Genomic DNA, 22,882 nt, shown 5'->3' with positions numbered 1-22,882 from the left:
AAATTGAAAATACTTTCTTTTTTTTTATATCATCTTTAGTGTGCATCTCTCGATGGCAGATGTGCTATAAGTTGTGATGATGAAGTAAGTATTTAACAGATTTTTTTTTCCATTGTATACCTCTACTGCAGTAGAAGATACAGTTGATGAATTTAATTTGAACCTCTCATTGTACATTGCGGTCTTTGTCACCTTGTAAATATTGCACTATTAGGATAGTGAAACTTCTTTTATGCCTGTTACAGGTACCCACTGAATTACAAGGTTGACTCCAGTACCTCAAACATGTGCTGCAATAATTTCTGCTTTGTGAATCCAGTTTGGGAAAATATTTGAAGCAGTGCTAAGGCATTTGTTTACCACTTTATTGTTAATGAAAAAAAAGCCTTTAGCAGTTTCAAGTCTTCAGCTGGACGCCAGCAGGAGCCATACAACCACATGTAGAAATTTAGTAATAGTATGGACATTGCTGATTTACAGATTCCAGACTTTTTCTTAATGACAAATCACACTGTTGATAGGACTCAAAAAAATATCACAGCTCCTCTGGTGAGTCTGTTGACTCTCACAACTTCTCTCAATGACAAGAAAATATCAGCTGAATATTTACAGTATAAATTAAAGCATTTAAAAGTAAACATGAAGACATTAATGCAAATTGACTGGCACAATAATCAATAAATATTAATGACTATTAATAATGACATGTTAATTGTACGTATAATTAAAATAAAGAGAATCAATAGACAAGTATGATATCTTTGATCCTAAAATAGAGACAACCCATTAATTAATTTTTTTTTTTTCTTGAGAGCTTTGAATTTGCTCATTTATTCTTGTTTGCCTGATGCCTCACATTTTATTTGAATGTTCTGTTTTCTTTTTCATTTTTGGTTTCTTAACCCATGTTACTTTCCATTACTGTTATTGTATACTGGAGCTGTGAAAAATACATAGAGGACTTGAACTGGATCAAAGTTACTGTAGTTCAGATGTGTTCTCAGACCTCAGTTAACATTCTTGCTGTGTTTATTCTGGACTTCATGCCTACAGTTTTACAAGCTCAGGGACTCTCCACCTATGGAATGTTCCCTTGAAATCTGAAATTCACTGAACTTGAACCTTTGGGCAAACCTGAGCATAGTTCACTTCCAATACCTGTGAAACATTGTGAATTAGAGCTCTTTCATACAGCTGTAGTCTATGCAAATGCTATTATCCCATGCATAAAACTTGTCTCAGAAATCTGTTTGAGATTTCGTAGTAATGAGTAAATGCATTCTGCTGCCCTTTGTCCATGCTAAAGCTAAATTACAAGCTGTTTCTTTAACACAGTAATAATACTGAACGTTATTTATCTTGCTGGCAAGTGGTGAATGAACAGTTCTGAATGAATATTTTTTTCCTAGTTAATATTTCTAAAATGAATTGAAATACAAACCCTCTTATCTTCACATTCCACAAAAAAATATATAGATTTCATTTATTTCATTATGCCTGTTTCCAATAACAGTGCTAGAAAATTCGTATCTTTTAAAGTTCTGAACTGTGCCAGTGAATAACTAAATCTTGGAGATTTGAGACATGGCCACTAATTCTTGAATTGAGCCAGTCTTTTCCCAACAGCACATAAGCCATAAGCTATGAAATTGAGCCTACTCTTTTTCTTGTCCAGCATAACTTCTCTTATTTATTTTCTATACTATGGAGAAATATTGTTTCTATAGCGGTATCTTTAGATTAATCTTTCATGCATGAGGACTGCAAATATGTATCCTCCAAAGATCTCTGTGTTGACTTAGCTCCTCTCCTCATGCAGTGAGTGGGAGGTTTCAGGTTGACTTTGGGGAGGGCAGTGTTGTGCAGTTTGAGCCTGCTGCTGAAATTCCATCCTTCACACACCGTTGGGGTTGAGGAGCTGCCTCTTCTGAGTGCATCAGCTCTGCTCAGTTCCTTGCCAGCACCATCAGCTTTTCACATTGCATTTGCCAGCTTTGGGCTTTCTAGGAGATCAAAGGTTGAAAATGAGTTATTTCAACTTCCTTTCTGACAGGTTTTCTGTCACTGGGCTTGGGTTCTCCTTTTAGAATGAATATCCTGCATTTGCATTAGGGAATGATGTTCATTCTCAACTTTTGCCTGATTTCAGCTTCAGGGTTTTTTTTAAAAACTCCACTTCAAGATAGCATTTCTGCAAATTTCTCCTCTTTGGCCCCACAGGACAGTACTAATATGTGGCCAAAATGAGAATATCTGAGCATCTCTGGAAATATCAGACTGCATTTTCACATCCTGCACAGCTACTACTGCATGGGGCTGCTTTCCTCCCTAAAACAGCACAGAAATCTTGCTGGATGTGCAGAGTGTAGCAGAAAGCATATTTTGTCATATTTCAGTACAGCCCATTAGCAACAGGAAAGGTTTTGAATTAAAAACAAAGCCAGGAGGATTCCTGTATTGAAAGCCATTGTGCTTATTTTTTTTTTTTTTCCTTTTATACAAATGTCATAGAAAATTCAATAAGAAAGGATAAAAATGTTGCTGATTTAGACCAACAATAGAAATACAATAAAGATTTAACACTGAGATAGTTATTTGGCAATCCTGAGGAGAAACTGACTTATATCAAGGTTTCAGGGTTTGAGTTGAACCTTATGTTTAAACTCTGAAGTGCAGTAATTAAAACTTTGCCTGTAGCAAGTAATTCTGTGAGGTTAAAATGGTGCATGTGTGTGTGGAGGGAAGCTCTGATTTGGCTTTACCTTGTTTTCTGCAGTTCAGACGTCTGACCCACAGAAAGCTAACAGCCCTACCTCTAAACCCAGTTCCCAATTAAAAATACAATTTGAAAAGCTTTAGGAGACCTGTGGGGCCTCTTTTACAGAAGTTTCTGGTCCCATCCCCCAATGAACAAATTAAAAAATATTACCTGGTCCCCTGTTGGTTCTGCAGGCTGACACTGTGTTTTCATTAATACATCGTTAGGGTAATGACATTGCACAAATACAGGAGAAGCCATCAGGAGCACTGAAGTTCTGTGCCTTTGCAAACTTTGCTATAAGGAGAACGTTTAAAGAGGGATTATAAAACCACAGAATTTTAGGTTTTATGATTGTTTGTAATTATCTTATATCCTCCCAATCTGTACACATCTTTGTTTACCTTTGCATGAAAAAAGCATACAAATTAAATTGGATAATATCCCATAACCAAGACTACACTAATTTTGATTTTATGTAAAACCTTACAACAACCTAAAGGTTTTACCAATTTAGAATTGACTTAGAAGCAATGTATACAATTAACTTATTGCTGTGTCCTAAAATCAAAAATTAAAACAGTATTTTATTATTTTTCAGACAATCAACTGTTACCTAATAGATAACAATGGATTTATTTTAGTGTCTGAAGACTATCAACAGGTAAGTGTAAGATTTTTGTTGAGTCGTCTCATGTAACATATTCATCTAAAATTACTTTTTTTAAAATAGGCCACCGTCTGAAAATGGTAAGGAATTTGTAACATAAAAAAAATTCCTTCTACAAAGAATGTAATCTTTTTTCTCACATGATCTCAGTTTCTTTCTCCCATTGGAGCAGGGTCTGTTCTTAAACTCATAAATGTTGTCTTTAAAGACCTTTCTCACTGCAGAAGTGTCTGTCTTCTGTAAGAGGCTTTTACTCCAAGAGAAAAAAATATCCCTGTGCCATTTTTGTCACATGGAAAAGTTGGGAAGGGAGAGGGGGAGGACATAGAGCTTTTGCATTCAAACTTAAGATAATGAGATTTTACAGAGCTGTTGGCTGAGGAGTTTGTTTTCTGAAGGGGATTACAGTCATTGAAGGATTAAAACTAAGCACTCAGCATCACAATGAAGAGGACAAGAAATATGATTATTACAGAATCATAGAATGTCTTGCTCAATCCTGCAATCCTTATGAAGGAGCCATCACCATTCTCATTAACTTTTGCCTGAAAACTGCTGGGATGGTGCCCCAGTCATGCCAGAATTGTCTGAAGTTGAATTTTTTTAATGTGTTGGGATTGTGAATAGGAATAGCCACACTCCTATTAAGCCCTCAGCTGAATTAAATTTGTCATGATGAGCATGACCTAAGAAATTCACTCATTATGGAAGGATCTTGAGACACTGAGAACCTGTTTGTCTATTTTCCCATTAGTTGTTGTTGCTATTTACAGATGCACAGCTGTGACTTGTGTCAGTGATTGGCCAGCTCATAGCTGGCTGTGGCCACTAATGATTAGGAAGAGATGTTTCTTTTGGTAACCACCTGATAAAAGCCATTATGTATTCCTGCGAACAGTTTGGACAACTGTTGCACCAGCAGTAAGCTGGAAATGTGTTCTGACCTGTTTTATTTGTTAAATGTATCCAAGTCTAAGAAGGACAGCAGAGAAGTCTCTATGTTTATGTAAATTTATCATAAGATTACGTTAGTGTACATCTGTTTTAGATATATAGTGTGTATACGGGCTGTTGTGGATAGAGGAGGGGTAGAGAAGTGGGATGATGCCTTATCAATTCCTGACCTATCTGGGGTTGCTTCAGCACTGTTTTTCTATCAGCTTTCCAAACATGACCTGAACTGCTCCAAGAATCAGTTTTTGAGGCAGAGTAATTCTTCTGAATTGCAACTAAATCCTGATGTATTAAAAAAAATTATAACCTGAGTGTAACTGCTTGGGGGAGGGTTGGCATTTACAAAGGGAGCTTTTGTGGAGAGAACTGTCACTGAAATGTCTTCATAAGACTGGTGCAGGACTTGACAAATCAGGTTTATTTCTATCTAAGGTTATATGAGGCATTTATGGTTTGGAGTTTCTTGACGTTGCCTGCCTCTCCAATCGTTAGGGTAATCTTTCTTCATCAGTCAGCCAGGGCTATTGAAGCTGGTATTTTTAGTCATGTTCCTTGTGTTTCTAGGAGACTTTACATACCCATATGTTTTGGAAAATGTTCCAGGGTTCCCCTGAGGAAAGGAAAGGAAAAAAAAAAGGCAATACTTGCCTTTTAGGTGGAGAAATGCCTTTTTTTAGCTAGGGCTGTAACTTCTCTGCCTGCGAACTCCCAGGTGCATACTTGAGGTCAGCTAAGTTCCTTGTAATGGAATTGGGGTTTAGTTCATACAAAACCTATGGAATCCATGCAATTTGAGAGTGTAGTGCCCTTTCCCCCTCATAAATTGTGGGATTTCTCCCTTTAAACAATGAAGAGAAATATCCAGTCCTCCTGGGAGCTGAGGCTCTAAAATAAAACAGGTCTTCCCAAGGTAGAAAAGTGCTGTACTTGCAAGATTTTCCACTGTCACATGAATGGCTGCAGATGACGGAGTCACTTCCATCTTACTGACCAAATTTATAACAGCAATGTTTGTTTTCTCAACAGAGATTTATTTTTATTAGTCCACAAGTACTGAATAGGGACAAAATGAGTAATTCATCAAGCTGAGTGGTTTTAAGTATGAAATGACTCTGAATGGAGGTAAAATTTATAGGATTGATGAAATGTACTGTTCCAGCTCCTTAAACAGGTCATACAGGAATTATAAACAATGTTTTTTAATGACTGTTTATGAAATCCTCTCACAACCTGTTTATATCTTTTTTGAGTAACATTTTAATCACAAGAGTTTGTGATCAGATTTGTTTGTTTTCTTTACAAGCTTTAGGTTTTGAAAGCTTTTATTTTTGCTATTGGATGTTATATAATTTACCTCAATACATTGTTTAAGCTCTCACATCTGCTCAGGGGTAATAATATAATCCCAACAACTTGCCCTGACTGGGAAGTCCTCTTCAGATTTTATGTAGCAGCAGTCCTGAAAACCTGTCTATGTAGCTGTCAAAGCCACTCTTGTCAGATCCTAGAATAAGCCAGTTTAAATTGCATCCTGTGTTGTTTTGCATTTAACTTGGCTTTTGGTAATTCCTTGCATTTTCCCCTTACAGACTGGTTACTTTTTTGGGGAGGTTGAAGGGGCTGTGATGAACAAATTACTAACAATGGGCTCTTTCAAGAGGTAAGAATTAACATTTTATCTCTTAAAAAATGCTCTAACAAAAAAATTCAAAGTCATGTAAAAGAAAGCCAAGACTGGTGGTGTGGCTGGATTCTCATCTATACCTCTGTTATCTTTTCTGTACAATTTGAGTGTAATTTGATTCCATACACATCAAATATTAAGAGTATTGGGGTCAGCCTACAGGGAGTTTCTTATTAAAGAATGGTTTATTTGACTACAATGCTAAAACTGTGTCCCTTTCCTCTTCCCACTGGGCTCAGGTGGAAAAGGGATTGGGCCATATCCACTACTGAGCAGTTTTAAACAGCTCTAAAGCAAAACATTTATGCCACATTATCATTTTGACCTGTAAAAAATTGGAGATTGCTCGAGCTAGAGAGTGCAAAATGTCCTGCTATTGAAGGGAAAATGTGTTCTCCCAGTAATCCATCTCCATTCACATGCTAACTTACCTTTGAACGTGGTTGTGACTATTGACCTGGTCTCACTATCATGATGACATTAAAAACTAACAGTGATTGTATGTGTTGTCCTTTGAAATAAATGATGCACTCTGGGTAATTATGAATAAAATTTCCCTTTAACCTGTAACTCACCACTGGAATCTTCATGACTCTCAAATGGTCTAAGAACTGTTCATGTGGTCTAAGAGCTGTTCTGTACCCCTTTGTCCTCTTCAGCACAAGAAAACTGCATTTCTACTTTTCCTTTTTATTTTCCTGTGCATTTCTAGTATGAATAAAAAGACATATCACTGCTGCCATCCATCTCTGAGTTTAGTTACTACCTGTGAGGGTGTGTACAGAGCCTCTCTGAATCTCTCTGGTTTGTGGGCTTGCTTGGTAAATCAGCTCCCCTAAAGGCAGAAGCTTTCAGTGCATGGCAGCTGAGTACCACTCCCAGTAAATGACTGACCTGAAGTGTGAGCATCTAGCATTCATGCAATCATCCCCAATCCTAATTTTCTGAGGGTGGCAACTTTTTTGCATTTAACACTACATTTTTAACATATGCTGTAGAAGGAAGTGAAATAATACCTGTTTATAGACTGGATTTGGCAATGAAAGGATCTATTTGTACAAGAGATGAAGCATTTTATTTAATGCAAAGGTAAAAATACAGTCAAAACAAAGGGATAATGTTTTAACTTGTCCCAATTTGTTTAGTCCTGCCCAACAAAACATTTCAAACAGAACATCTACTCAGTGATTGACAGTGGTGGGTACCACCATTGAGAAAAGAGGCATAGCTTGAGAGTTCTTTTTCAAATGCAGTGGGTGGATCTTTGGACTGGACCATTGGTTAGGATTTTGCTGGTCTTGGACTTCATTATTAGAGATAATGAGGGCATAAGGTCAGTGTAACTGAGCTGCATACTAAGGAAAATGTAAACACAATGAGTCAATTACTCAGCCATTATAAATTGACCATTGCAAATCAGTTAAAGAGGGGACAGAATCAAAGTGGAGTCATTGCAAGTGAGCAAGTTCCCCTACAGCAGAAAGCAGCTGCTGTATGGGAAACCCAACAAACTGTCTTTGAGCTGTGTTAGATGAGGCCTTTAAATAAATTATTCCAACAATATGAAGAAGAAATCTTCCGTGCTTCTCATGAAAAATAGTCAGATGCACTCAAAATAGCTTTAAGATTATTAATTTGTCTGTGTGGAGATTGTGTTTTGCTTTTCCAACATTCATTTATATGAAATAAGAAGAGAAGAAAAAGAATGCTCGGTGCAGTAGCAAGATCTGTCAGCAGTGCCATTTCCTTGAGAGCACAAAGTGGGAATTGCACAACTATATTGTCATTGCTGCTCTTACCATGGGGGCAAAGCAGAGAGTGAGCTCTGTCATTGCGTTTCATTCTGATAATACCCAGAGCCATCCTTCCCTGCAATTTGTTCTGACATGGCATGTACAGTCCAGCAGGTGAATTTTATAACCCTTCCCTGCTTGAGCTGGTTGTGCTCCCTTCTGGGTGAGTTTAGAAGGTTCTGTGGAGCCTGATGTGCCCTGCAGAAGGGTTTGCTGACAGCTCCAGCAGCCGTGGGGCTGGCAGTCCCCTCTTCCTTCGGTGCAGTGATCCGAGTGGCAGTGCCAGTGTGTGCTCCCACCTCACGGCTCCTGCCAGCTTCCAGGCTCTGCACCCACAAAAGGAATGAAATAACTCTTTGTCTGTTCTCCCAACTACTGCGAATTTGCAGTGATACAGAAGTGCTTTGTGGGATTGAGATGGAAGTGCTAAACAAAAGGGGGCTGTTTGCTGCTGACTATATTTCTTTTCAACCTGCAGCAGGATGAAATTCAATTTTTATGTTCGCTGTTTATTTTTTAAAGTGAACTTAAATACCTCCTTCCCTCCTCAATTTCTTTAAACTCAGTACTTCTTTTGAATAATGTGTGCATATGTATGTATGTATATTTTCTTAGTTTATGGGGTTTATAATTAGGGAGAAAAACTATATCAGTGCCTGCACAGCAACGTGACATGCTCTATGATTTCATTTAGCAAAATTATGTTTATCTTATACCTTAAGTATTGCACACAGTTAAATAATTTAAATATGATTTAAATGTATTATTAAATAAATTAGGATGTGCTTATGGAAAAGTATCTGCTTCACGTAACTTAGAAAAGTTTCTTTATGGTTTTCTCAGTACTTTGTTTATATAAAAACAGTGAAAAAAAATTTAACAGCTCAAGCCATGAAAATCTAAAAAACCAACACTAACATCAGGAAAATTAAGGGCTATCAAAGCAATGAGATCCCTAAAGAAATAAGCATAATAAATCTCTAAGAGAAAATGAAACATCTCTTGACTTCCAAGCACTTTCACCCTTTCCAGTAGGAGGAAAACTAAGCAATTCTATATGAAAAATATGGAAGCAGCATCATTTCCTCTTACAGTTCTCTTTCTACCAGGCATCCTCTTACATAGAAGAGTCTATACGTTGGTATTTGGCATTTAGTAATTTTGTAATTTTGATATTTGTCAATATTGCTGTTTGATCAGGTTGTCAGGATGTATGACTGAAGTGGCACACCCCTGAAATGCAGCTTTCCCAGGAGCTAAGGCTCAGTATATCAAGTTCTTGTTGCTCTGAGAGCTTCTCTTGTTTCTCAATTTTTCTTGTCGTGCAGATCCTTCACCTGTGCTCTCCACATGCACCAAGAGGCAGACTTTCATCTATCTGTCTTTGTTTGCTTTAGAATCAAAACCTAGCAAGTGTTTTTTGCCCCTGGTTATGAGTACAAAAGAAATTCTGAGCTTTGTTCTTCTCCTAGAAAGTAGTTTAGTAAATTCTTAAAGCCAAATCATGAGAGCAGTAACTAGTTGCTTAACAACAGGACACAGTTTTCACTGAGGCAGCACAGCCTCCAAATAAAGGATATTTTTTGTATTTTGGCCAGTATTTAATATTTAAGCATTTTATTAAGATAGTCTTAAATGTATTTGGGGATTTTTGTGCTAAATTGACACATTTAAAATTTGTGTTTATTTTCATGTGGATTTTTAGAATCATGGATTTAGCTGCCTATTAATTGGGCAAATTGTACATATATGCTTTGGAGGAGATCAGAGGTAGACAGAAGGAACACTCCAAATTGCAGTTGTTGGACTTGGCATAGGACGTATTGTCATTACCAACAAGGTTTACTTTTTATTTCAGCAGTTATTGAATGTGCATCTGGTACCTGCACACTGAAAACTCCCACATTGCTGTGGGGTATATTTTCTGCTCATATTTTATTCTTGTGATATCTAAAATTAATGTCTTTAATCTGAGTTTTAGGCATTGTTCGACTTTATGTCTCTGTAAATATTACTTTTAATGCAGTGTATTCATATACAGAATCAGTTTATACACTTAAGGAGAAACACAGGCATATTTCTTACATAAATGAGTTCTCATTTCATATTCTGTAAATACAGGCTGAGTTGTAGTTTTTGTACATGTTATTCCTGGAGAACCTTGGCAATTGGAAATAGCTGAGCAACAAAAGCAAAGATACGTGATGAGAAGTTTTTTTTGTCAAAATGCTGTAATTTAGTTTTATTCTTTCCACTGATTTTGGTGAAACTTATTACCCTGGCAGCTTCTGGACACTAATAATGTCAGTGCAGGTGTGAGAGCCAGAGCAGCAATAGTCTGGGGTTTCCTACAGCGTCCTGCTGTCTCCCCACAGGAGCCTCTCTAGACTTAGAAACTGGTTTGCTCTTCACACCATTCAGCACCGTCCCTCTTCCCCTTCCCTGTGAGAATGCCAGACAGGCTGCACTGAGTTATGTCTGAGTTGTGAACATCTTTCCACCAAAAGCGAGCTGTAATCACCACTGATTTTTCCACAGACTGCTGAATAAAGAATAGGGTCAATAATTAGGACTTCTGTATTATTGGCTTCCTTTGTTCAGCTCTTTAAAGCATTTTTTCTTTTCCTATAGACTGGATGTTTACTTCCATGGTAAAAAGCTTATTATTCCTACACATTATTTGAAACCCACCAAATCTTGAACTGCTGACAAAACATTTGAAATTTGTATGCATTGAAGACCTTTCAGCTGCTACAGTTATCATTGGTGGTATTTTATACTACCAAGTAGAAATCCATGGGTGTGATGAAAACCAGGCTGAAAGCAATAGAGGGTACATCTGCCAATATATCCTGTGCTGCTGGTAGATCTTGGAAGTTTAATTTTCTTGAACCAGATTCAATGCTCAATTGTAAGTACATTGCAAAGTAGGAGAGTGGAATTTACTGTCTCAGGAAATTGAAAATAAAAGGGTTTTCACTAAGATGTGTTTGGCTGCTGAATTTACATAAACTGATGATGCATGTTTTGGTTGTGCTAAGTAGCTGATGCTGAACAGAATTGCTCTGTGGACTTCAGATGTGGAAGTTGACAGTGTGGTGGGGTCAGAAGTCTCAGCAATGTCCTCTGTAGCAAGAACAGAGCTCCTCTGGGAGGTGCTGTGATACAGAGCATGGATTTGGGCACATAGATGGGCTTAGGAAGTTGTGTTCCCTCACTATGATCAGTTGGACACAACATGGGCAGCTGCAAACAGTTAAAGCTGAAACACAGTCACTTCAGAAAGGGTGATCTGGAAGCCTTTCTTCTGCAACGCTGGGTTAAGTCTTTCGGAGTGAGAAGAAAGTCTATTTTCTAAAATCTCAGAAAGTCTTTAGCAGTAAAACAACACCCTGGAAATGACACCTGAGCACAGGAACACTACAGCATCTTAGGCAACTACTTTGACTGCAAATGCTCCAATACCTTTCATAAGGACTAGGGCTAGAAGGCTTTTACTTTCCTATCACATTTATAATAAAACCAAAACAACTGGATTTGAAATTGTGAATGCGTTGGAACCCATACACCATCCATAGTGACAGAGAATCAGGAACTGGTTCAGTATGTGGCGGTGTTCAGGTTTCAACGTGGTTATCAGCTTCATGCACTGATCTTTGAAGTGTGCTACAAAATTCTTATTTGTTTCTGGGTCTCTTAAGAACGTTTTGCAGTAATGCTTTCACTGATATATTTTGCACATCCTGTGCTGTAATTGTTTGAATTATCTTTAGAAACTTTGAGCTAGGTGTTGAACAGCCCACTTTGAAAGTTACTGAGACAGAAATGCATTGTTTTAAATGCAAAACTCATTCCAGACTTTTGTTCAGGAAACTATGTACCTTTCTAAGCATTTGCTCCTTTTGGTTTTTTTTTTGTTTTTCCTTTTTTTAACCCTGGACACATTAGCTGATTTCTCATTTTTCCTGAACCAGAAGCTTCACACTGGAAAATTCAAATATATTTACTCAAACTAAACTCATCTAACTAAAACCAATATCATCCACAGATGATATCAAGTCTTTCCAAGTTCTGCAGTGTTTCACATAATTTTGAGGTTGTTCATTAAAACTCTTCTGCCATCACTCTAAAATTTATTCTTTTTTTCCCTGTTAAATGAAGAGCGTTTTAAGTACATTTATTAATTGGTTTTCTTTCCCTTAATCATAGTGCAATCTTAGATTGCTGAATACCCCCTATAATAATATAAGACAATCTACAAAAAATATAACCTAGTATGTTGGGGTGCATTATTAATCACATTTCTGATTATTTGTGGGATTACATATTTCAGTCTTTTAATACATTTTTATCTTTGAGCATTTAAAGAAACTATTGACTCTATCATAATGCAATAATTACATAAGAAATGTAATCCAAGTTCAAATACTGAAGGGGGAAAGGCTTTTATCAATATCAAAAATTAAGTTCAAATGATAATAGATCTTTCACATGACATTATAGTAGTATATATATTCTATTTATAGTATAGAATAGTATAACAGTGCATTTATATATACTAGTATATATATAATAGTATTATAATAGTAGTTGATTAACATTGCTTAGCAGAATAATGAAGTCCACTGATTGACCATGAAGTTCTGCTGTGTGAAACTGAAAGTTGAGACATTGATTACACTTTCAAACGTGGAACAGTCACCAAGCTTAATAAATATATTGAAAAAACAGTTACAATGAATAGAGACAAAACAATGTATTCTGCTTCCAAGGCTAGATATTAAATGAAGCAAGATGGGACTCTTTCATCCATATGGAATTTCTTGATGCTCTGCACAGAGCACATTAATACATCTAAACTGCCCTTCTCTATGCATTTATCTCTTGCCTCCATCACTGGGTGGTCCAAGTGCACACACAACACCACCGTGCTTGGATCCCAAGGAATAAAAGAGTTGATAAGGCTGGAAAGGCTGAGCTCTAGAAATTCCTTTCCAGGGGCTGGATCCTGACCATGGTTAAAGGATGAAAAAGAAGGAAGGGAAAAGCTAGGGGAAGTGGTGTATTTCTGCATGCCACAGAGGCAGCACAGCTTACACCGTGTACTGCTCTGTTTGTCTTGGCAGATCTGGGTGCGCGGATCTGGCTGTGGGCGGGATTCTGCCAAGGATGGTCAGTGTTCGACTCACACCATGTTTAGGTCTCTAGTTATGCGTTTGTCTCCCATGTGCCTCTCTCTGCCAGTCCACAAAACAATGGCTTCCTAGGCATTTCTATTCTCAGCATAAGAGAAAAACAATAATGTAAGCAGGATAACCATGTGCTAAATGTTTAGTTGAAGCTGCGACACCCAATATATTAGAGATTTTGTCTGTAAGCCAGAAAGAAAATATAGACATAATAAAGAAGCATTTAGTGATTGCTGTCACGAAATTAGATCAGAAAAATAAAATATACTCTCTACCACAAAGGAATACAACATTTTATTGGTACAGCTTGCAAGGTTTCATGGCATGCAGTGCAGGATACCTCATGGTGATACTGAATGCATTTCATGACCTGGTTTTGGCAGCTTCTGGGACATCCTTTGTGTAGCTGAATTTGTGTGCTCTTCTTTCCTCTTCACTTAGAAGCAAGGCACACATTGCAAAACATTTTAGTCCCATCTCATACCTCTATTAACCATCTCTGTCCAGTTGTGTTACCTTCTACCTCTGATGATGCAAAAGTCAAATGGAAATGTTTCAAATAACAATAGTGAGTTCTCTATATTTACACTGTTGCAAATTATCAGTTAAAGATTCTTTACATCTGCTACAGATTTTAAGTGTTTTGTTTATGTGGATGGAAAAAGTTAATTGATTGTTCTATGGACAGACAGATTTAGAGAAATAATCACAATAATTCCATGTACTAGCTCTGAGTTCTGGATTTTACATTTAGATCTCTGAAGTGTTTCAATGATGAGTAAGATTGCAAGCATAAGTAAATTTCCATGTTTACTATGCATCTGAGGAGGCTTCTAGCATAAATTGATTACAGCAGGTACCTGGAATATTTTGCCTTCATGAAAAGAAGCAACGGTAAACCCATCCTGCTTCAAATATCTGTACTGTCAATGCACTGAAATTCCACCTCTGTCTCCTTCAGAAGCAATGCCATGTTCAAAACAGTTGTGCACTGATATGCTGGGACTGTAGAAGAGGGTTTCTGCTTTACTGAAGTTTGAGTGGTCTGTTGTGAGAAGCCTCTCAAATGCATAGGCTCTTTCATTTTCTGGGGCTAAATGTGCTGATCTTAGTCCAGAACCAATTGTTTAAGCATTGTGTTGGATGTGTATTCTCCTCCTCCCCACACTGTTTATGCCATTGTGTGTTCACTCTCTGCGTATCTTCCCTGGTTCCTCCCAGTTATGCTTTTGCTTTGTTCTGTAGTCTGCTAAAATCCTTACAGTTTTCACAGCATTTCTTACACTCTTTCATGTAACCTGTATTTTAACAATCCCATTCCCTCTTTTCCCCCGAGCTGTTACAATTTTTATTTTCCTGTCCACTTTGTGAGCAGAATGTTCCATATCATCATTTTTATTCCTCTGTGTTTTCTTCTTTTAGTCAAGCAGTTTTCTGTTCTTCCCTGTAGAATTACACTTTATGACTACCAGGCCATGTGTAGGACAAACAAAGAGAGTAGCGACAGTGCCCATAGCTTACTGGACGTAAGTACAGCACGTCTCATGAGCATCTTTCCATGCCATCATCAAAGAAAATTGCTGCAAATATCTCATGGCCGTTGTAAGACTGTTATATTGATTTGGAATGCTTGCAGCTCTCGTTTTTATCCAGAGCATACAAAGGGTGCTTCATTATAAACTAACGCAAAGTGTTCTGGTTTTTCAAGTTAAATCATTTTAATGCTGGGCCACCATTTCTGAGGTTCTGTCAGAAAGTTCTTTGCACTGTATGAATTTGCCTTCTTAGGAATTTGTAAATTTGGCAATAGATTGTGTTTTGTCTGGGGGACTGGAATCACATATGCCTTTTCTGTACATAAACATGTAATTCAAATTAAAATTTGAGATTTTTTTTTAATATACAAAAGGAATGGTTCATTTACAAGGCATGTAAGTCAGTGATTTTAACAATTTCTTTTTCCTAGTATTTAAACATGTCTTTTAAAATAGAATTTCGATGCATTTAAACCCTTGTGTTGCAATTTGAGTACAAACCCTGTCCCTCTGCTAGACTTGATTAGAGACAATCTGGGTCTTGCCAAGGCAGCACTTCCTTATTGCTAAATCCTCTATCAGGGTAATAACCCCAAGGATACTTTGTGACCATGCATCCATTTTGCTGATTGCTGTAATAATCTATTAGAATTGATCAGATGGTAGATAGAGGTTTTGCATATTAAAAAGGAACTCTTTTCACAAATAGATGAGACTAATGGCATGAAAAAATTCTTATGTAAAGAAAGCAGCAGGAAAACATAGGCAATTTTCCCAGTCTGGAAAAGTTACCTGATAGTATTTCTTTTTAAATGCACATCATCTAACGATAGAAAAATATAGATCTAACTAGGAAAAAAAAAAAAAAAAAGAAAGAAAAACAACCTTAAATAATTTTGTACATTTGGGGATGTTTTCATTTACATATTTACATGATCCTGTTTTACATGAATTTTACTTATTTGCATGATTCTATGCCTGGACTTATGGCATTTATCAGTTTGTTATCCACTAAAATCTGAACCCTAAAAAAGACCATCTTCCCATCATAAATACTGGACTGCAATGAGACCTAAACTATTGGTGAAATAGAACAGGCTGCTGTGAAACACATTTGCATGAAATATCTTAAAATATATTCCAACTCTTAACAAAAACCTTCTATCCAAAGACTTGGGACTTCAGTCCAGTTTGCCTAAGCATTCAGCAAGTAGAGCTGAAGCATTATCCCTTAAAAAGTGGGCTCTAATCCAAAATAGTATTTTTTTATTATCCCAAAATTTTCCAGGATACCCAGGAAAAAAAAAACCCTGCATCTGTTATGGGATACACTGAGACATGTCAAGGATTTTTTTATTTAAAGTTCTTTAAGCCTCATGAGAGTTTTGGTGATCATCAGTATGAAAGATGAATAGAGTTTTAGGTTTTTATTTTCCTGTTGATCCGGTCACTTCTATCTATCATGACTATTAAGAAAGTATAAAGAGAATTTGCATTAAAGACACATGGGGCTAATTCCTCATTTTTCTTGTTTTTTGCCCAGTTTATTACATATCAGGTTATTAGGCAGTATCCAGTATAATTTCTGCTTAAGCAAAAGATTTGCTCACAAATGTTTATCCTTCCTGTTGAGAATTATGATTTTATAAATACCGGAATAGAGACAGAGACAAGATGGAAACTCCCTAAAAAGTTCCTATTCCAAACAGCACAGACATGGAGAAGAGACATCAGAGACTCTATCCCAGCCTTTTAGACTGTGGGAGTGAGGTGATAAATTAGGGATGGACTAGACTTACAGATCACCTGGTCCATTTCTTTATCAGAATAGTTTTGCATCTTAACAGCTCTCCAGATACTTTGTTATTTAGCACTTCTTTTGTTTTAATTGCTCCAAGACCTACATGATTCTCCATAAAACCACTTTGTTGCAAATGTAGCAGTGCTGTAGAGCCACAGAACAAAATTATTTTGGCTCTCAATAGTGGTTTAAATATGTAGAGAGAATAAAACTCCTGCAGTTTTTGTTGCAGTTTTTGAAGGAAGCATCTGTGAGTGGAAAAGGCTCTCAAGTAAAATCACATTTCATGAGAATGCATTTATATCAATGCAATTACATGTTTTTTCCACTGGAATTTCAAAGCAAAATATGTTTTCATTTTTTGTAAACATTAATGATTTTTTTCTGATATACTGGGGTTTTAAATTTTAATTAATTTCTAGTATTAAAATAGTTACTAAAACACATAATATATTTAACACTAAATAGGTATTCTTCATAAGTAATAACGAATACATTGTTTTACATGAAATTCGGCATTATACAACAAAAGTATACAGCAAATTTAATTACTTGGGCATGAAATTTCAGGGGTTTTGATTTGGAATGAAAATAAATAAGCTGTCCCACAGGGCTGACATTTTCTTTTCTTTCATCTCCAGGAAAGTCTTGTAGTTCTTTACCTTTTCCTATAAGACAGGGCTTCACAGGTGAAAATCTTTCCTGTCTCATTTTTCATTCTGCTGGGTTGGGATTTCAGCCTTCCATGGCACTGTGTGACTCCTTTGGGTCTGTGAATCCTCAGCCCTGCACAGAAACTTTCTCTGTGGCCCCTGAAAATTTTAGTTGTCCTGTTTCTGCTCTGCCAAACAGCACTGCTTCTGTGAGTGCTGATTTGGGGTGGTTAAGCATGATTTTAGATATCTGAGGAGTTCTGCCATTATGATTTCTATTTGTTAAAATAATCAGTTTGTATTTAACAGAGTCGGCAGAATTTTATGCAACTAGGACATCCTAATAAAGTTGAAGGAGACAAGGAGAAATTCCAAATTTCTGGAAGCTGACTTTTCTGCCTGGCGTTTTTTTCATTAAAGATTAATCCTATTAATAGTCTTTTCAAAAATGAAATATTCATAATATATTAGAAGTACTGTCAACAGAGGATTTTCAAAGGATTTGCTGTATTTGTTATGATCCAGAAAAACAGAGGGAGGAGGGAAAAAAACTTCTTAAACTGGATTGTCAAATGACACAGATAAACATTTAGGTAAATTCAGACTTTTCTGAGACTAATGAGGCTGAGGTAATGAATAGAGATTTGCATTATCGAGAGGCAAGCCTGTGAGTTGCAGCCCAAGAAAAGCTCATTTTATCTACCCGAGCTGTTCCTCCAGCAATAGCCTGGGAAATAGGAACCCCTAGAGGTTAAAGATTTAAGAATCATCTGCAAGAACTTTCCTTTTCCTACTGATAATCTGTGCATATGACCAAGTATGATAAAAAGGAAATTTCATTACTTATACATTTTAATAATCAATATAATAATATTTCCTGATAGTTAAAAAAGGGGGTTTTTATGCTTCATATGTATTTGAATATCCAAAGGATGGTTTTTACATGAAGAATTCATTTAAGATATAATTGCTGCATGTTTTGACTTTTTATTAAATGAGTTTCTTCTCTCCAGCCTTATAATGCCTTCTTTGCTGCAGTAAAGTGGATTATGACTGAACTTGTCTTGTAAGTAGATTTCATCAAGAATGTAACAAATATTTCTATGAATTACTAAATATTTGTACTTTTGTATATTAATATTTGTACCTTTTGTATTTTATATGCATCATGCTGTTTTTCTTCATTGCTTTTAAATATAGTCATATTTGTCGATTTTTTTTTCCAATTTTGCATTTTTGAAATCTGAATTTTAGCTGTATGACTGCAGTTTCACTTTTATCACATTCATGGTCTTCACTTATATCTGCATGTCTTTGTTTAGCAGATCACAATACACAACCCAAATTTCTTTCTGTGGTTACTGTTAAATTTTAGATACATGTCTGGCTGTTTGTGATGCTGCTTGGGTGGGCTGCTGTCAGAAGAGAAACTTGTTACCCTGACTCACTGTAGGGTTTGTCACTTCATAAAATTCTGTAAGAAGGACCCATTACAGTGCTAGATAGGGTGTACTTGGATGTTGCTGAATTTTTCTATCTCCATTAATGCTTCTAAAATTCCCAGTTAATTCATAATGATCATTATCCTTAAGAGAAGGTGCCTAAGAAACAGCAATATCACATGGAGAAGACAAAGCCTTAAAATGTCTTGTGTTATTAAGCTATATGATTTATTATTCTTCTTATCTGAAAGCAGAGCTGCAGATATGAGTGAATATTATCTGTACTGACATAGAACTGATTTTTTTCTTGTAGTTCTTGTTTAATTGTAATTTGTATGAGCTTTTTTCAAAGTTCAGAATAACTTCAGAATAATAGTTAAAGAGAATTAAATGAATGGTGCTGCCAGAGGGCAGAGATTGATCTGAAATGCAGCTTTCTAAGTGAATATAAGGGAAAGAAATTGTGTTAAAATGAGACTGATGCTACATTTCACAGCTTTGAAAATGTTAAAAACCTTCTGTGTTTATAAGTACTGTAGATTCATGGGTATATGATGAACTGGATGTTGGTTTCACATTCTTTACTTTACAACAACTGATTGATACTTTTCAATCCATTCTTCCAAGTAAATCATGGTGTATTTTAGTGTTCTTCACAATTTAGTTAGAGTTGATTAGACAGTGGTTCATCTTTTCTGCTCTTCAAAATAAAACAGCTTTATTATTTCAATTTGAGAATTAATAAAAGAAACTATTTTATGTGTACTCCTGTGAGGTAGCCAGGACAGTTATAATCCCATGGCATTTTACTAGTCAAAATACCCACATGATGAAGAAAAAGTTCAACAGCAAAAATAGTGTGCTGCTATGCTTTGAGAGTTTTAATGGACACTCCAAATAAAATCAATATTTTAAATTAAAAAGGGGTAAATCTATGATTTATTGATGGAGTTGATTTCAGAATAGGTTTTCAGAAGTAAGGAAAAAAAAAAAACCAGTAAAAATATGAGAATAGCAGTAGGTGCTAATCCCAGAGTTATGCCAGTAACTTGAATTTCAGTTCTGGGTTAGCTTTTATTTAAAATAGGATTAACGTTATCAAGCTACTGCCAGTTTAGTATTTTGAGAACATTCTGTGGGGTAATGTGAAAACTCTAATAATTTCTCCAGGTTCCTTGTGGAATTTAATCTATGCAGTTGGTGGCACTCTGATCTAACAGCTAAAGGTAAGTGTGGATTTTTTTCCTGGCATAATGGCAGAAATATCTAGAATAATTTGGACTTTTGAAATTCAGATGTGTGTACACCATTTTAGATTAAATAATAAACATCTGATAATAGTTTTCCTCCCATGCCAGCATTCTTTTTTGTTAATGTTTCCTAAAACACAAGAGAATTAAGATCTTCTATGAATAACCACTAAGTGCTTGTGTCCACTCTAGGAACACAGTACACTACTATAACAGAAAAGTTAAAATAAGATATAATTATTAAATATGTTTTTTAAAAACATTTTTCTTCATTCCAAAACAATCTTTGTGAACAAAGCAATTATACTGTTTTAGTTATATGATTAGTTGTTTTTTTTTTTTTTCTAGAGCTGCCATAAAATGTAGTGGAGTTATTGTGCTGGAAAATGCTCTTTCAAAAGTGTACATAAATATGACCATCTCTATTATTTCATACAAAACTAATATTTAAAGCTTAAGATAGTGGGTTTTATGCTGAAAAGGGCTGACCTTTATTTTGTTTTATCTTTCCGTTCAAAATAGACATTTTAATGTATTAAAATTCAATTTATTCAAAATAATTTTTTTAAATGCAGAAGCTTAATTTGAAATAATGGAAATTTTTAATACTTCCACTAAGAATGGGAAGTTTTCAGTGTAAACTGTATTTCCATATTTTAACAGACTTTTAATGGCATTTTTAGAAGTGTTGCTCAAAAGTAAAGGGCCACTTTACAAGAGCAGTGCTCTTCAAGTGACAATTTAATAGGCAAATTGTGCTGTGTATCATTGATTGGTGTAAGGATTTAAACTGAATTCTTCAGCTTCATATTTGCATAATTCTTAGCAAAGCAGGGGATAAAATTGCTGCTTTAGGCTTCATTTAATATTTGCATTGCCTGGATACAAGGCTATCTTTATGCCAAAATAATATCCTGTCTGAAGCTAAAATATCAGTCAGGCCCCTAAAAACCAAGACAAGACCAACTGTTCAGTGATTTCCCGGAGTATGAAGAGAACCATCCCTGACACTGAGGCTGTGAAGGACGGCCAGGTTTGCTGTGCTAGACCCAGAAAATGCAAAACTGTTCCTTAAGGAATGGCAGCTGTGCCTGTCCTAGTCCTTGGTGTTTGCAGAGCAGCCAAAGCAGCCAGTGTAAGAAATAAATTCTTTTTTTTTTCCAAGTGTACTGTACAAATATGCCTTAAGATATCTTGGCATGAAACATCCAGTGGCATTTGCATTGTATGCTAGGGAAAATATCTTTCAAACACAACATCCCTCTTCATCTCATGAAAATGAATGTCTGATTTGTATTTTGAGAGTGCACTCATTACAGAAGAGGCAATAATAACTTGCAAACTTCCTTTTATTTAAAACAAAAGTATCAGTGCAGCACTTTGATGGACCAATATTATTGAGAAATTTCCATTCATGTTTTAGTTGACAGTGAAGTTTTAATTTCACACGTCACTTGCTGCATTTCTTTGATGAGTTAAGAGTATTGGAAATACCCCCTCAACATGCTCATTGGAATCTCAGTACTTTCAGGGTAGTGCTTACCCAGCTCATATCTGTTTAGGTAGCCAGGGATGGCTGTTTAGAAGCAGCATACTTTAGGAAGAAAAAGCAGAAGGTATTTCACAAGAGAGCAGGAGAAAAAAGCACGTGCTTAGGTATTGTCTTCTGTAAATTCTATGTTACCACTAAGAGTTGTCATATTTATGACTCCACTGCATGAAATGAAAATTAAAAAACTTGCACATTTCTTTTTTACTTAACAATGTTTACCAATGCTCAGGAAAAAAAAAAAAAAAACAGTTCCTCGAGTGGAGAAATTGCTTCCCACTCAGATTGTGATGTTAATAGAATGTGATATGCTATGAAGATGCTGGAGGGTCCACACACACCTGCCCATTGCCAAACCCTACTATGGAAAATACTTTTGCACAAGATCTTGTAATTGCAATCACATTTGTAAATGAGAGAGAAGAACCCCTAAACCTTGGGCAACCGAATCATCTTCTGGAATCTAGTGAGGTGCAGGAAATGTGAGACCAATGAATCTTTTCAGCCTTTCTAGCCTCTTTGTTACACAAGCCATGTGTTGGTGCAAGTGAGGGTAGGTTCAAAACATAGGTGATAAACTCCAGTCATTCCTGACAACAGATAAGGAGAACAGAAGAGAAAGGGAAGAGGTGCAGTAGAGCTAGTAAGACAATTTTCTAAAAAATACTGAACTATTAAATATCTCACAAGCATAGTGAAATCATAAGAAATAACAAAACTTTTCTGACCAGCTTTAGTACCTCCTTTGAGATCTGTGCATTTGGTGGAACAATTTTTGGTTTTTTGTTATATGCACAATCTGTGAACAGTTCAGAAATGCATGCCCTGGTGTGATTGGAAATGCAGATGTGTGGCTCCCCTGGCACTGCTCAGTGGATGCACATCGAGCCCAAGAGCCTGTTCTGTGTAATCTATTTTTGTCATACCTCATCTTGTTTTCCCACTTAGCAATTAGTTTAAGATAGGGCTAACATTCGTGCTGATGTGCAAAGTGTATCTCTGTGTTAAGGAACAATGAAGGGGTGGGGAGGGAAAATAAAGGGAATGAGGGAGAAACAATGTGTGACAGATACTTCAGAGTGAGAGCCAGAAGAGCAGCTGTCCTGTAGTTTGACCTTGAACCAGCCCCACTGCTTCTTGGTAACTCAGTTTCCCAATCTTTAGGATGGAAATAGTGACATTTTTTCCTTGCATTGCAAAGACTTCAGATTAAAGGTGCTATGGAGTCTTAATTATTACTATTTTGGGAAGCAGATAACAAACATTGCTGTTGGGTAAAGTAACTCTTCTGCCTCGCCCACCCACAGAGTTATTTTAACTGATGAAACCCTACAAAGATTCCCAAGCTGTAATATAAAATAGATGTTTTGGCTTCAGTAAAATAGACCACAATTTGCATACCAAATAAATGTAAACTCCCATGAATAAAGGTTAGTGATGCACAGCACCACTGAGATAAAAATGTCAGTAAATCCATCTTGAATCTACACGGAAAGAATAAAAACTCATGCATAAACGTAAAGTAGGTTGGCAATGGCTAAACCATTAATAACTACTTTAACAGTGATGTCTTGCAAAATTACATTCCATGGATAAACTTTTTT

The 22,882-nt window shown here is 36.2% G+C and overlaps 1 protein-coding gene across 1 annotated transcript in view; it reads left to right on the top strand.

Moving 5' to 3' along the window:
• CACNA2D3 (calcium voltage-gated channel auxiliary subunit alpha2delta 3) overlaps positions 1 to 22,882 on the top strand; it is a 389,866-nt gene that overhangs the window by 348,822 nt on the left and 18,162 nt on the right. Inside the window, exons 29-34 of the mRNA XM_053989736.1 lie at positions 40 to 84; positions 3,360 to 3,422; positions 5,972 to 6,042; positions 14,499 to 14,574; positions 18,051 to 18,103; positions 19,650 to 19,705. Of these exons, the coding sequence (XP_053845711.1) occupies positions 40 to 84; positions 3,360 to 3,422; positions 5,972 to 6,042; positions 14,499 to 14,574; positions 18,051 to 18,103; positions 19,650 to 19,705 (364 nt within the window). The remainder of the gene's footprint in view (positions 1 to 39; positions 85 to 3,359; positions 3,423 to 5,971; positions 6,043 to 14,498; positions 14,575 to 18,050; positions 18,104 to 19,649; positions 19,706 to 22,882) is intronic.

This window comes from Vidua macroura, chromosome 13 (assembly GCF_024509145.1).
Source record: "Vidua macroura isolate BioBank_ID:100142 chromosome 13, ASM2450914v1, whole genome shotgun sequence".
Lineage (NCBI taxonomy): Eukaryota > Metazoa > Chordata > Aves > Passeriformes > Viduidae > Vidua > Vidua macroura.
Note: the sequence above shows the minus strand (reverse complement) of the source record. Positions and strands in the feature narration are given on the sequence as shown.